The 14,858-nt window shown below is 45.8% G+C and overlaps 2 protein-coding genes across 8 annotated transcripts; both read left to right on the top strand.

The window, feature by feature from the left end:
* Positions 1 to 3,176: 3,176 nt before the first annotated feature.
* Positions 3,177 to 4,006, top strand: LOC112895110 (leucine-rich repeat extensin-like protein 1). The gene has a single exon (XM_025962988.1). The coding sequence runs from the start codon at positions 3,320 to 3,322 to the stop codon at positions 3,809 to 3,811; it is 492 nt and encodes a 163-aa protein (XP_025818773.1). The 5' UTR covers positions 3,177 to 3,319; the 3' UTR covers positions 3,812 to 4,006.
* Positions 4,007 to 6,957: 2,951 nt separating this feature from the next.
* On the top strand, positions 6,958 to 14,654 carry LOC112895086. Of its 7 annotated transcripts, none has more exons than XM_025962962.1 (7): positions 6,958 to 7,093; positions 11,649 to 11,741; positions 12,194 to 12,286; positions 12,418 to 12,496; positions 13,137 to 13,223; positions 13,980 to 14,042; positions 14,131 to 14,654. In XM_025962962.1, the coding sequence occupies exons 2-7, from the start codon at positions 11,686 to 11,688 to the stop codon at positions 14,206 to 14,208; spliced, it is 456 nt and encodes a 151-aa protein (XP_025818747.1). In that variant the 5' UTR covers positions 6,958 to 7,093; positions 11,649 to 11,685; the 3' UTR covers positions 14,209 to 14,654. The 7 variants fall into 7 exon arrangements, with proteins under 7 accessions (XP_025818747.1, XP_025818745.1, XP_025818746.1 ...); XM_025962960.1 differs by having other exon boundaries at positions 13,107 to 13,223; XM_025962961.1 differs by having other exon boundaries at positions 12,194 to 12,313.
* The last annotated feature ends 204 nt before the right edge of the window (positions 14,655 to 14,858 follow it).

Here is a 14,858-nt window from a genome sequence, read left to right as displayed (position 1 = left end):
GGGGCGCGGGCCGGGGGCGGGGGCGGGGGCGCAGCCGGCGGCGGGGGCGCGCGGGGCCGGGGGCGGCGGCGGGGGCGGGCGCGCGGAGCAGGCGGCAGCGGGGCCTTTGGCAAAATTTTCGTAAGTGCTGTTAGGGTGGGAGCGAGCGAGGGAGCGGGCCGGGGGCCGTATATTGAATAGCTTTGCCGAGTGCCAGGCGGGCGGCACTCGGCAAAGAATCACATTTTTCAGTCCCCTTTCCCAATTTATTTAATTTTTGTATTTATTGAAAATTGAGCTAGAAGTCACTCGAAAAAAGGAAAATAATGAATGAAAAAATTATATTCACGTTATTGAAGGATGCGTTGAGACCTTATCGAGAAAAAATCAGAAATTTCAAACTTGTTGTCCACAAAACATGACGACGAACTTCATATCCAGTTATTTTTAAAATGTATAAAAGCAAATATGGTCGGAAAATTATGAAATTTGTCGAGATGTAATGATATCATATGGGGAAGCTATGATAAAAATATGACGAGGTTTCGTGGAAGTTAAAACATACGATGCTTATAAATTGAAAGTTCTTCAAAGAGATATATGATTTCATGTGACATCCGATTAAGTGTTAAGCATCGTAGATGTCAAACTTTCACGAAATCTTATAAAAATTTTATCACAATGTCCTCACATGATAACATGACATCTCGACAAGTTTCATAATTTTCCGACCAAATTTATCTTTTATACAATTTAAACACAACTTGAACATAATTTAGTCACCATGTTTTGTGAATAGTAGGTTTGAAATTTATGGTCCTTTTTTCGTTAAGGCCTCAAAGCATGCTCATTAACATGAATAATAATTTTTCATACATTTTTTCCACTATTAAAATGACCACGCAGTTCAAATTTGAATTATTCAAGAAATTCACTACAATGAAATAAATTATCGAAATATAGCAAACACTTGGATAAAAGAACCTAAATTACATATCTTGTTCAGGAGACTGTAGGAAGACAATAGAAAATTTTTTAGAGAAATTAAAGAAAAAAATTTGAATATTTTGCCGAGTGTCTGGCCGCGGCACTCGGCACAAGCTCTCTTTGCCGAGTGTCTTGGACTAGACACTCGGCAAACAATCACGGCGTGACCTACCGTTACTTCCTGGCGCCTGTTTGCCGAGTGTCATCCTTTGCCGAGTGCACGGCACTCGGCAAAATAGTCTTTGCCGAGTGTTTTCCTTTGCCGAGTGCCTGACACTCGGTAAAGGATGAATTCACCGTGTGTTTGTCTTTGCCAAGTGCGACACTCGGCAAACAGTCTCTTTGCCGAGTGCCCGATATTTTGCACTCGGCAAAGCATTTGGCACTCGGCAAAGTGCTGGTTTCCGATAGTGGATACAAACTATTTGATGCATGGCTTAAGAGTTTACAAACATTTAAATATATGGCTTAAGAGAAAGTGAGGTAGGAAGTTTTTCAATTACAAGCACAAAGATTTTAGTACACGACTTCAGAGCTAGATATGTACAAAGTTTTGAATGTATGACTTGAAACATATTTATTTTGGATACTAAAGTTTTGATATGTACTTAAAAATAGAAACGTAGGAGGTTTTGAATATGTGGTTTCACAGTTTTTTAATTCTAGGTACAAAGATTTTACAATGCATCACATGAAAGTTTTAAAGAATTGTGTGCCAAAATTCACTGGAGGTAAATTTAAAAGAAGCTAGACAAGAGAATCTATAAACACCGATGGAAAAAGAGCGTGCTGAAAAACTGAAGGTTGACATGGGAAGGGAAGCACAAGAAAAGGAGAAAAGGAAACATATGTTGCCAGTTAATTATTGTGCGTTGCTGCTGGGGCCACGCTGCCAGGCGCTCCCTTCCCGTGCGTCTATAGCTAATTGCTGCGCTCGCGCGCTGTTGTTACTAGATTACTTGGCACTGCCGGCGCGCGTGCGTCGCCAGCGCACCGCAGCGAACGCTCGCCCGCCATGGTGGCCATGTATATATGTTTCTTGCTCTATGGGCGTTGTGTGCCCTACTGTGTAGGGCGTGGGCACTGCTCCGCGGCTGTAAACCAAACTTCCATTTTTCCTTCTTCTTCATATAATGATACGCAGCTCTTCTAGGTATTTAAGAAAAAAAAGTACCCACCACAGCTAGCCATCCCTCTGGTTGGCAAAGAAAGCCTTACTAATGACTCAGCCTCATGGAAATAAGAGGCCGCCTATGGTAAACCAGTTAGTACTAATCCAAATAATGCCCTGATGCCAACGATTTGAACAATCTTTGATCCATCGTATCTTTTTCTTAACTCCGGTCTTACACCAGCGCGTGACCAAAGAAATGAGTTGGGACGGATCCGCATGGAGAAGAAGAGGAAGGAGCGAGGAAAAAGAAGATTCAGGAGGACGGGGTGGAGAACAAGAAGAGTATGGCTTTCTCTCGGTGATGGCTTCAGAGTTAACCTCCATCGATCCGGCTGCTACGTACATATTCAGAGATAAGGGTGGAAAGATTTTAGGATAAAAGGGGTAGAATATATAATCTAGCGCCACTCATGAGCAACTAATAAAAGGATTTTTATTTGCGTTTCCTATCTGTTGAGGTCGACGTTGCCTCTCATAAGGATCAACATGTGGCGAAAGACCAAGAACTGATGGTGCCTTTAATTGCATAGCTTGTGCGTGTGCTTGGTGAGGCAACTTGTACATTTGAGAGGCGTGAAGATGTGCGTGTATTGGAACTCTGGATCAATGACTGGCGTGGTACGCTTGGATGATATTACGATTACCAGTATTGCCTCTATTGCCTCTACTGTAGTTCACTTCGACTCCATGTAATCTTACCGGCCCGTCAAACATTTGAAGCTAGCTAGTACATTTTAATGTTTTTCGTTTAAAAAAGGTATTTTCGACATTTGTTTTTATAAACCACTATTAATCACTAACATGCTATTACTATTTTTGAACTCATCTTCGCTACCAACGACTTTACGCTTTGCTTTAATAGAAGTATAGATCTCTTTATCTCTGTCAGTTGGACAGTAACCCATCGAGAGGCAAAGGTGAGTCAACTGAAGTGATTAAACTAAGCACCATCTCAAAGTGAAACATATTGGGTGTTTATTTGGTTGGGTCGCCGAAGCACAGCACGCCACCGGCAAACCCTCAAGAAACCAGCGGTCGCTCCACCAGCAACGAAAAAAACTAGGCGGTGCAGATGCACCAGCACTCCGGCTTCCCGGCTATATACGGCCATGGACTTCACGGCGCAGCGATCACGTCCATCCTCCATCTCCGCCAGCTGATCCCTTCGAAGAGAGGAACATGAGGATGCCAGGCGGAGGAGGCCGGAACCGAATGCTGCCGCTCAAGATCACGATGATCCTGGCCGCCGTGGCCGCGTCGTCGGCCCCGGCGGCGCTGGGCATTCCGATCGACGAGGACTGCAAGTGCTTCATGTGCGTCTGCGACCTGGACCCGCACCCGCTCCCGCCGGAGGTGCCGTCCCGCCACCACCCGCCGCCGGAGCCGGTACCCTCGCCGCCGCCTCCAACGCCTTCGCCGCCTCCGCCGGCGCTCCCCGCGTATTACCCGCCGGCGGAGCACGAGCCGGCGCCCGGGTACTACTACTACCCGCCGATGCCGTACGGGTACCCGTGGCAGGGGGGCTACGGCCCGCCGGCGGGGGAGGTGTACCCGCGGGAGGACAGGCGCGCGTCCAAGTCCGGCGCGGCCCCGCGCCGCGGGCGCGCCCGCCCGCTCCTCGGCGTCGCGCTCGCGTCCGTGGCGCTGTCGCTGCTCGCGCGCGCTGCTTGATATGGTATACTACTAGTCGTCGCGCGTGTCGTGCGATACGATTGTGTTCTGCGTACTACTCGTACCATCAGTTCGTCGCCGTGCTTTGCCGCTGATGGAGCGTGGCGGTTGGCAAAGCCTGCAGGAAAGCGTGTAGCTCCTCTCCCGGGTTTTGTGTTGCCTCGTGTGCAGTAAATGTCCATCTTTGGTTATCAATACCTTTTTTTTGAACATTTTATTTATGCGACAGCGAGCGTGCCGGTTCCTTTGCAAGTCCACTCTCCCCGCACGGTTCTAGCCCGACCAAGAAGCAGGCAGGGCCTAGCACGGGTACCTACTGGACTGAACTGACCAGTGACCGAGTCTGGTGTAACTGACGACTGATCCCGCGGTCACACACCGGATCAGCTGTGCCCCAAGCGGGCGCCCAGGGCTTCTCGAAACAGGGCGCTGTGGCCACGGTGAAATCAACACTGCCGCGGCGCGAGATTGAAAACCGGGCATCTGGTTCTGTCCCCTTGCGATCGATCGAGTCAACTCAACGCTGGCACAGTGTCAATGTGTCATCAGGGATTGTGGCCTTGGTCTTGCCCACCTGCCCCGGCAGGGAAACGGCAACCGGGTCCGGTCAAGCCCTGCACACTTGCAGACCAGACCGAGGAGCAGCGAGCACACTCGACACACAGAATTCCGTCTACGAGTTCAGCGTGATTTTTTCTAGACGGTCAAATGCGCCACGCACGCAGGTCACACACCCACACTACAAAAATGGCCCCGAGACAAGAATGGCTGGGCATCGATGTGAGCCATATGCCACCATTCTTGTTTTTGCAAGCAAACATGGAGGGATCGATCGGTTCCCGGGTGTGCAGGGGCGTCCGGTCCTGCTGGATGGGCCGCCGGAGCTACTACCAGCGGCTACCGGCTGCGTCGCGGCGGCCGGCTGGGCGAGGGGTCAGGCTCAGCCGCCTGGCGGTCCTTGCCTCGACGTCGGCGCGGAGGTTCGGGCGGCTGCGGCGCGCCAAAACGCGGTGGTCGTCGACGCTGCGGCTGCTGCACCGGATCGTCGACGCCTACGTCGGCTCCCTCCTCTCGCGGCCGCTGAGGATCTTGAGAGCGAGCGTGCCACCGGAAGCGGAGGAGGAGGCGGCCTTGGCGGTGCCGCCGTCGGCGTCGCCACCGGCCAAGCGGCGCCGCGACGCGTCACCTGCGGGGTCGAGACACCGAGGCGGCGCCGGCGGCGGGAGGGGCGTGATGCTCAACATCTGCGTGGCGGAGGCGCTCCTGCTGCGGCGGAGCACGTCGGAGGTGAGGCGGTCGCCGCTGCAGCGGCCGCGGGAGGCCGGGCGGTGCCCCGGCGTCCGGGCGCAGAGCTTGTTCCAGTGACGATGTCTGGGCTACAATTCACGTCATGCTGGCCGTGTGGACGGGTGGAAAAGTTTTTGCTCTGAAATTAGATGCCAAGATCGCCTGACCACTGATGCGGTGATGCCAAGGTCTCTGCGCATTTCTTCTGATGTACTCGTTCTCATCTGCTGTGCAGACTACAGGACCGGCTGGATCGCACCTAAATCATATCATATTAGCTTCTGTTAAGGATGATGATAATTAGCAGTATACCACCTACTCCCTCAGTTCTAAATTATTTTTTGATTTCTCTAAATATATAATTTTTACTATACATCTACATATATATTTATATCTCGATGTATAACGAAAATCTATAAATCTAAAAAAGTCAAAACGACTAATAATTTAAAACGAATGAAATAATAGTTATTATCAGCCATGCGGGACATAATCTGTACAACGAGATGCAGGGTTGCCTGGCTAGTAAGCGGACATTATCTTCATCTTCAGTACTCTCCAGGTGCAGTAGAGACCTCAGAAGAACGTAGTACCAGGCCTCAGGCCACCGCAGTCCGCAGCACCTCAATGTAGTTTGTTAGGCCACGTGAGGTTTTTTCCCCCTATTGTTTTAAAACATCAGTTCATATACGTACACTCATACATACGCATCGTCCTTCTGTCTTTATGAATATTACCGGTTTTTAAGTGACCGAGACAAATTGTGAGATTAACAAAGTAGGCAGTCCGTCTACGACTGAAACAATAATTCACCAAAAGCGTGAGCACTATGTTAACTTCAAAAGTTGAACTTAGGCACACAAATTTATTTTGGATATCAGTTTTTAACTGGAGTAGGTGCCGTGGCTGAAGATTTATTTATGTACTCTAATTAATGGAATTATAGAATTCTAGCTTTTCTAGATTATCATGTTAGAATATAGAAGTGTAATGAGAACAGTTTGAAATATTGTTCACCTGACTTAATTTGCTAAAGTGTTGTTATGGCTTATTGCATAACATCTGGATCAGGGGCCAATATCGTAAATTTAAAGTTGACCCAACACAATGTTAGTTGGAGGAGCACGCAATTTAATTAGTATGACATATTTATGTATATGCTTGTATGATACCGCATCTGATTCTGATTTTTCTTTTCAAAGGAATTAACGAACAAAATAAAAATAAGAAGAAAGTACTAGAATTGAGAATGAGTTTAATTATTTAAATTCAAAATATAAATCAACCAATAATACTATTATACTAAAATAGATGTAGAATGCAAAGTATGATGACTTAATAACTATTTTTCATCCAACAATATTTTTCATCGATTTGAATGGCCAACATTTAAATACTAATTTTTGAAAATACACCTATTTTTTGTCACATGAGAAATATTTTATTTTGTTTTGCTCAATTCGTACGACATGTTGATGAGACCCCCGCTTATAGCTGTACGCACCGGCCCATTTAACCTGGTCCAAAAGAGGCACGGCACGATAGATGATGGGCCGGGCCAGGCCCGAGAAAAGGCCGGACCGTACCATGGGTCGAGAAGCCAGCCCGATGGGCGGCACGGCATAGCCCGATTAATTACGACCCGTTACAGTACGATGGGCGGCACGGCCTATCAAGGACTCCTTTGATTCCGATTCGGACCACCGATCCGCTTCGGAAAATTTGTAATCGCAACTAAAGACTCAGCTACACGTGAAGCCATTTCTCGGAATCCATGGATTCCCGCAGTGGAACCAGGTAGCGGGCAGCACACAGATTCTACCTATTCGCGCAGGTAAAATTATACGACGTACCGGTTCGCTTTTTTCTTTCCCGAGCGATCCATTCCCCATCCATCTCCCGTGCGCCTCCTCCTCGCAGACGGCGACAGCGCCTGCGCGCGCCGCCTCCCTCTCGCCAGCGGCGGCGACGGCGGCTGCCTCTCCAAGTCCCCAGGTGCTGCCCTCTCCCCTGCCATTCCCCTGCCCTCTCCCCCTGCCATTCCCCTCCCCTCCCCTCGGTCTCGTTGCGTTCCGAGCAAGCTTTCGAGCTTTCGCGCCGGCTGCAGCGGCTCGCGGCGCCAGATCTGGGACGCGGCTTGCCTGGAGAAGCAAGCGCAGCGCACCTAGAACGAGTTTAGCCCTCCCTCTCTGCCCTCAGGCAGTCAGGCTCATCTCCGTTTCGTTCGCCCTTTCCCTTCTCTCTCTCTCCTCCCCGGTCTTCCGTTCCTGGCGGCGCCGACTGAGCAAGCGGCGGCGCCATTCGCCCACGCCTCCGCCAGGCCCTTTGCGGGCGACGAGCACCCACCAGGTATGCCCGCCCCTTCTATTCCCTTCTGCTGTGCGAAGCGGAGCACCCCAAACCCTAACAAAGCTATCTGTCCAATCCAAGAAGAAAATGGTTGGGATGTTTTTCCCTTTGCAGAGTTCCTATGCCATTTTAGCTGCTGTCCAATTCTTACGCCATCCCGCCGCTGGCTGCCGTCCTGATTATATGAATCAACGCTGCAAAGGAAAAGGCAGCGAAGCATGTTAGTTCATTTCCAACAGTAAACAAACTGTAGGCATCAGATGGGTAAGCACAGAAATAGCACAACAAAGCAGCAAATTGATAAAATTGTGGGATAGATGTGCTGTTTTAGAGTTGGTGGTTGACAATTTGGCATTACACTTGACTGTACTCCGATTTTTTGTCAGGAATCCAAATAGTTTGTGGCTTCCATAGCATAGATTTTTGTACCAACTGTAGTCTTTAAAGGCTCCAGATTCATGGAACCTTCCATTCCAGGTTCTAGCCAGATAGGTCAAGCTGTAATCTGGGGACATATATGTATCAGACTATCAGTGCTAACTCCAATCTGATGGCTGCGGATGTAGACTGACTTCAGTTGAACAATCACATTCTGCTGCATAAGCTGAACCTTAAACGTTTTATCCGTGTCCCCTAACAAATGATTCCTATCCTTGGTGTAGATCATTTGATGCATCTGGGACTTTTGCATTTTGGCATTCATGTCATCCTGTAAGTATATGTTCAGTGTTCGAGTTACAAGTAGGTGGCTTGGCATTTTACATATAGTCTTAACAGTGTAGTTCCATTCTCATGAGTTACTGCCAGCAAGTACTAAGTGCCTCACACACTAGATTAGACAAATAAGTCCATATCATATTTTCAAAACCAATCAAGTTAAAGTTTTTGCGGTATGCTTCTTATTTCTAACATTGAAAAAAAATAGATGACTAGTCAAGTTGACAATACTAAAGGAGTAACAGTAACATACAGAACAACAGCAGTAATAAGCTATGGCTAAAGAGTAGTGTCAAAAACATATATCTAGTGCAGCATAACCACTAACAAGAATTAAAAGAGAACTTAAAAAAAAATCTATCCTTAGAATGTTTACATATACTATGGATGAACATAGAAGAGTCTAGAGTTATGGTCATGCAGGTTAGAAGTTAAACCGATGGATGAACCATATCAATATTTTTAGACGAAAACAGCATGGAAGTGTGCATTCTAAATCAACATGTCACCAGCATAGAACAATCTGAACAGGAAGAAAGATTTAGGGAAGGTTGGAAAGCATATATGATCTAATGACGACAAAGATGAAACAGCCAAGCACTACAGGTCCAACAGGGTAGTCATTCCCCTTCTTGATAGTAGTTTCAGGCACTGAACCCCTCGTGGTGATGTTCTTCTGGAACTTTGCAGTCTTCCTGTCAGCAAGGCGCCTTGAAGTAGTTTGTCCATACAAAAGCCACCATTCAGCATATACGAACACCCATAGTCAATCTGATGGCTACTTTACATATGGAATGCCAAACAATCAGCAAATGTTTCAGTAGATTCCATTCAGTTGCCACATGAAGTATAAATGGAATGCCCAACCATTTCATTTATACTGCTTCTTTCAGGCAGACCACCATTTGTTGCAGAACATTTATTTTAGAGCACTTTTTTGCTTAACTTTGTTAATCACTTGAGCTAGGGTGAATTATGCTATATGCTGTCATGTATGTTCTGGCATCATTGTCATGCATTCCTTGATTTTATTTTGCCTTCTCTAGACAAATTAGTGAGTGCTTCAGCTTTGTGGTGAATGAATTAATTTTATTAAAATGTTAATAATGTTTTCATGTTAGATCCAGAGACGCCACCCTCCCCTGCTCCGCTCCCGACAACCGGCGCCCCCACCCTCCCCTGCTCTGCCCCCCAACCCCTAGCTAGGGTTGCAGTGCCGCCCCTCAACCCCAGCTAGGGCATGTGATAACATAGCTAATGCTTTGGTTAGTTGAAGATAATATTTTAGTTAGGTCGAGGTGGATCTATATATCTTTTGTATTAATTATATATGTCAAACAGTTCTAATTATGATAATTTCCTTTCCAAAACGGTTATCTACATATCCTTACAATTAATCAGCATATAAACAGTCTTATACAGTCTCAGGGGCATAACTGACATTTCTCATATAATCCCACAGTTGACAGCTGTTTCAGCCAAACAGCTTTCAGCTTTCCCACAGCTGTCAGCTCACAGCAGCTTTCCCACAGCTGATCCAGAAATCAAATTTTCATGAATCCACAGCTGAACCAAACACACCCTAAAAAGCACGGCCCATAAAGACACGGCCCAATAAACCCGCGTCACGTATATAAGTCCCCGCCCTGGAGCCCCCACAACCCTAACCCTAATCCCGCCCCCCCTCACCCCGCCCCCCAGCCCGCAGCGGCGCAGCTGCATGTCCGGCCGCCCGCACCCCCGGCCCCGCCCCGTCGCCCCGCGCCCCCGGCCCCGCCCTGCGCCCCCAGCCCCGCCCCATCGCCCCGCGCCCCCGGCACCGGCGGCCCCGCGCCCCGCCCCATCGCCCCGCGCCCCCGGCACCGGCGGCCCCGCGCCCCGCCCCATCGCCCCGCGCCCCCGGCACCGGCGGCCCCGCCCCGTGCAAGTAACTAAATGCTGTCATATATGAGTATTTGCTATTCTATTTAGTGTTTCTGAACAAAATACAGCAGAGTTAGTATACTTAATAGTAAAGGCAACAACTACAGGCCTTCCTTCATGCAATATGTTAGTGCAATAGCTGTACAAACTGCGCTCAGATGTGAATGGTATGATTCTTGATGACCCTAGGTCCTTGGGATATCCAGTGTAGTACCACCCACTCTAGTCCCTACAACCTCCCTGTCCTTATGACAGCCGGGCCCCACTCGTCATCACTAACCTACGTGCCTGGAGCGATTGAGCGAAGCCCCTAATCCAACGCGCCGCAGCTCTGCATCTGTCGTCGCCGGTGACTAGGTGAGTCCTCTCCCCCGCGCCTCTTTCCCCCTCCTCTCTCTCGCCTGGGCGCGAGAGTGCCCGCCCCGTGCGCCTTGTGCTGCTATCCATCCAGCGACCCACGCCGCGCTGCCCTAGTGCCCTGCACGTTTGCGCCGCCGCCACCCGCCAGTTCGACTCGCCCTCGCCTTATTCCCCCCCCCCCCCTCCCACCTCTCTCCCACCATTCTCCTTCACGTCACCACCTGAGGCTTGTCTATGTTCTTCTCCAATCGGAGGCAGCAGCTCACTCCTCACCCCCTCCCTCTCAATCTCTCCCCTAGAGCAAACCAGCTTGCAGCACTTCCAATTAATCCAGCTCCTACCTTGTCCCCATCGGCAAAAGCAACAGGCAGGGCCTCATCTCCCACACACCACTTCTCTCCCTACGAATTTCCTAAAATACAAGCAGCTCCAGCCGCCTCCAATCCACCAGCACCAACACGTGCCCCTCCAAATCCAAACCCTCCACCAATCAGAGCAGCGCTATTGGTCTGTGGTAAAAGAATTTCTTAATTGCTGTTTCTTCTTGGTTCTTGGGTGGATTTTACAGATATATAGTGTATTACGATGGGCAGTATGTGTAAAGGTATAACTTGATATATTGATTGCTTTGTGTGATATCTGTAAATTCTGAGATCATCTTATGAATTTGTGTCTGTTATTGACTAAAAGTGCCTTAGGAACTGCTGGCTATGCTGCAGAAAACACTGTTTCACACTTCCACTTAACCTGCTAGCTTGTTGATGTCAATGGAGCATTTAGGTTGGAATTATTACTATGATTGTGATATTTTTAGTTCTTATCGTGTTAGGCCAGTTGATTGCTTGGTTCAGTGAGGCAAGTTATTGGGTGGCGCTCACAAGCCCTACGATCTCCTATTTGTTAGCAGCTCCTTGTTGTTAATCATATCATACATACAGCACTGCGCGTGGGAGTGGGAGTGAAGTAAATGATCAGTTACTTATGGGCTTATGTTTGTGTGTGAGAAAGGCCATTTTACTATGTTAGATAAGCCTGTGACCAGTGTTCTTTTCATGTCTCTGTTCTCTCTCTCTGGTATGTCAGTGATGGACTCCATTTTCTCTTATTTGTGCAAAAGGGTAGGCGATTAAATTTCCATGCAAGATTCTATCAGTTCGTTCTTATTTTGCTAATTATTGATGTAATTCGTTCATTATCATAGGGTAAAGTTGCATCGGAGCTGCATTTGATCCTCGGAGATGATGAACGAGTCTTTTCTTGATAGGATGGTTTCCCAGCTTCGGTCAACATGCAAGTAAGAGTACCATGCAGCTCACCCTGGTTTATTGATTTATCATACTGCTATTATGTCAATTGATTAAGTATAACAGACCATATATGGAGTGTAGAAGAATACACTATTTATAGTTGATCTTCTAGTTAATGTTCTCTGCTATATTTTTAATTATTAGAGAGAACTCTGAGCATGCCCTATTTGATGATGGTTTGGTACTGTGGCTCATTTTTCATTTAGATAAGAAGATAGATTCTGAACTCATTCATAGCCTACTTACCAAACAAGTATGCAAAACAGTTTCCCAGCACTAGAAGTCATTGCTAGATCTAAATCTATAATAAAATATCTAGACACGCCTAATGCATTAGCGGCTTGTATATATAGTGTTCTTGGAACTAAACGCACTAACATATTTTAGTTTTATCATGTCATGCTATGTCTTAATGTTATCCTAAACTTGAAAAATACAGGTACTACACTGGATATCCCAAGGACCTAGGGCCATCAAGAATCATACCATTCACATCTGAGCGTCAGTTTGTACAGCTATTGCATGAAGGAAGGCCTATAGTTGTTGCCTTTACTATTAAGTATACTAACTCTGCTGTATTTTGTTCAGAAACACTAAATAGAATAGCAAATACTCATATATGACAGCATTCACTCACTTTAATTCTGAAAATTACCTTTTTAGGTGCACTTATACACATCATCTTGATAAAGTACTGGAAGAGGCAGCTGCCACATTTTATCCACATATCAAGTTTGTCAGAGTAAGCTACTATTGATTTACATTTACACAAAAATTTCCATTTACAGTCTTGTCAGATCACTTCTATTTGCTGAACTATCTGAACAAGGCTGTGGACTTGTAATGCTTCAATAACTACTTAATGCCCAAATTAACACTGTAAATGTTATAGCTTATTAGGCCTAAACTGCAATATATTTGTTGGAATTAAAACCATTGTTTATCTGATGATAAATTCACAAAAAATTTTCCTGATTGTCTCATTCAAATTTTACTGTGTAACTTAATCTGATGCCTCTATCATTTGTGAATGCTTTCAATTGTAGTTTTCAGCTTCATTTGTGGAAATTCAACATTGCTTATGTTTGCATATTTCTCTTAATATGTTCTTTTCTGCTTTACTTAGACAAGCAGCTTGATGAAAAGCTCGGGTGTGCAGATAGCTTATTTCTTTTTGGTACTTCATTATTAGGATTGACAAAACATGCTCGATTAAGCTAGAAATGAGTGAGTAGTTATATTTTCATAAGGTTGCTTTGCTCACCAAACCAGTCTATACAACTTTTGGTTCCCTCCAAATATATGTTGGATACTTTTGGCCACATTACAAATTGTGCTTCCCTCCAAAGTAGGCAGTGAATATTCTTCTTCTCCGCTGTCAGGTCGAGTGCCCAAAGTATCCAGGGTTTTGCCTCACTAGGCAAAGGAATGAATATCCATTTGTTGAAGTATTTTACAATCCGGAACAGGTTATACTCGTTTACTTTATGTACATAGGTTTCAAATGTTTCAGTTTCTTTGTTTTGGTTCTTCATTGCAATTTCCATTCCTACTCTGGTTACTATTTCACACCTCCTTTTATTTGATTTGTGCCCACTGGGATTTTGGATACTGGCATAATGGATCAAGATGCAATTTGGTTGTGACCTTAGTCCTGCTAAGTTACTATCACTCTTTTGTGAGCATTTTTGTCATAGGTCTTGATGTTATGTTCTTTATAATTTCATTAGTATTCATGCTAGACGATAATAAGTTGCTAGCTATAAATAATATATTTGTTGGATGATCCCAGAGGAAGAAACTATTTGTGCATGAGATGTTCAACAAGCTGGAGGTCTTGTGCTCTTGTTTGATAAAATGTTCAAGAAAAAATTTGCTTGATATTGTAAATATAAAGCAAGTTCCTGTAGATATATGTCCTCTATGATTCAAACCCCTTCATGAATTTTCAGAACTTTGGAACCTAATTTAGGGCTATAGTGCTTTCACTTTGAGAAAAAAACCCTATATCACCTACATTTACTGTTTGCTGGTTGATTTTAAATAGTATCGGAAGCCTAAATAATTACTTGCTCAGCTGTGTACAACACTAAAATGTTGTTACATTCTCAGGTATTCTGTATTAATTGGTTGTAGAGCTGATAGTTTTTTTCTGCCACCATAATTTGGGTGGCATATGTTTTCCATTCTTTTTGTCTGGTAATGACTTTTCTGTACTTTCCCAGGCTGCAAGCCAAGGAAAGAGCGTGGATCCTAACATCACCAAGTATTCTGTAAAAGTGCTACCTGTAAGTAATTCTTGAGCTTGTGCCAATCAGTTTAATAGTTGAATCCAAATATTTTTGGTGAGCTGACGATGAATTATGTATCCTGCAGTTCAACTATGATCAGAGCGTGTATGGATTTCGGGAATATTTCAAGAAGCATGGTTTCAAGTATTCTGAAACAAACTAATTCTGCCATTAGGAATCTGTGATGAGAGAAGGCCTAGGGGGTTAACATGGAGGCATTCGTTGTCAGAGTTGAACCGTGGGACTTTACTGGTCTCTTTCCTAGTTCGAGGAATGCCTGCCATGTACTCATGTTAGGGTATAGTCCAGGCCTTTAGATTAGCACAGCAATACCAAATGCGTGCTGAGCTATCAACCTTCATTCCGGTAAATTAAACATTTCCCCAACCACAACCAGGAATGAGTATATTGCACGTCTTTTTTTCGAATGCGAGTGGTTTGCTATGGTGTCATATTAGTTGGAGGTGGCAGTTTTTATAGCGCAGACTGGCAAAGCCTCTGGACAATATGATGTCGTTCTATTGTAAAAGAAATATCGGGGTGACTAGTTGCTGCAAGTGGATCCGATTGAGGTTTGTTCCTAAGTGGATCCGATTGAGGTTTGTTCCTAGAAATGCTCTATTTAATCATATCCTGATTACTTTATTCCAGAAAAGTAAAATCTCTTTTCTAAGCCTGAAAGAAACCCGGGAACTAGGGTAGCACTGTGATGGCCTGTTTGGATGGTGGCTACAGTTTGTCATTCCCCTAGTTAGGTGCGCCACTGAGTTTCTTTCTTTGCTAGTGTTTGGCTTCTTGCTACCGTTGTGCTCG

Source organism: Panicum hallii, chromosome 5, assembly GCF_002211085.1.
Source record: "Panicum hallii strain FIL2 chromosome 5, PHallii_v3.1, whole genome shotgun sequence".
Classification (NCBI taxonomy): Eukaryota; Viridiplantae; Streptophyta; class Magnoliopsida; order Poales; family Poaceae; genus Panicum; species Panicum hallii.
This window is presented reverse-complemented; position numbering and strand designations above follow the sequence as displayed.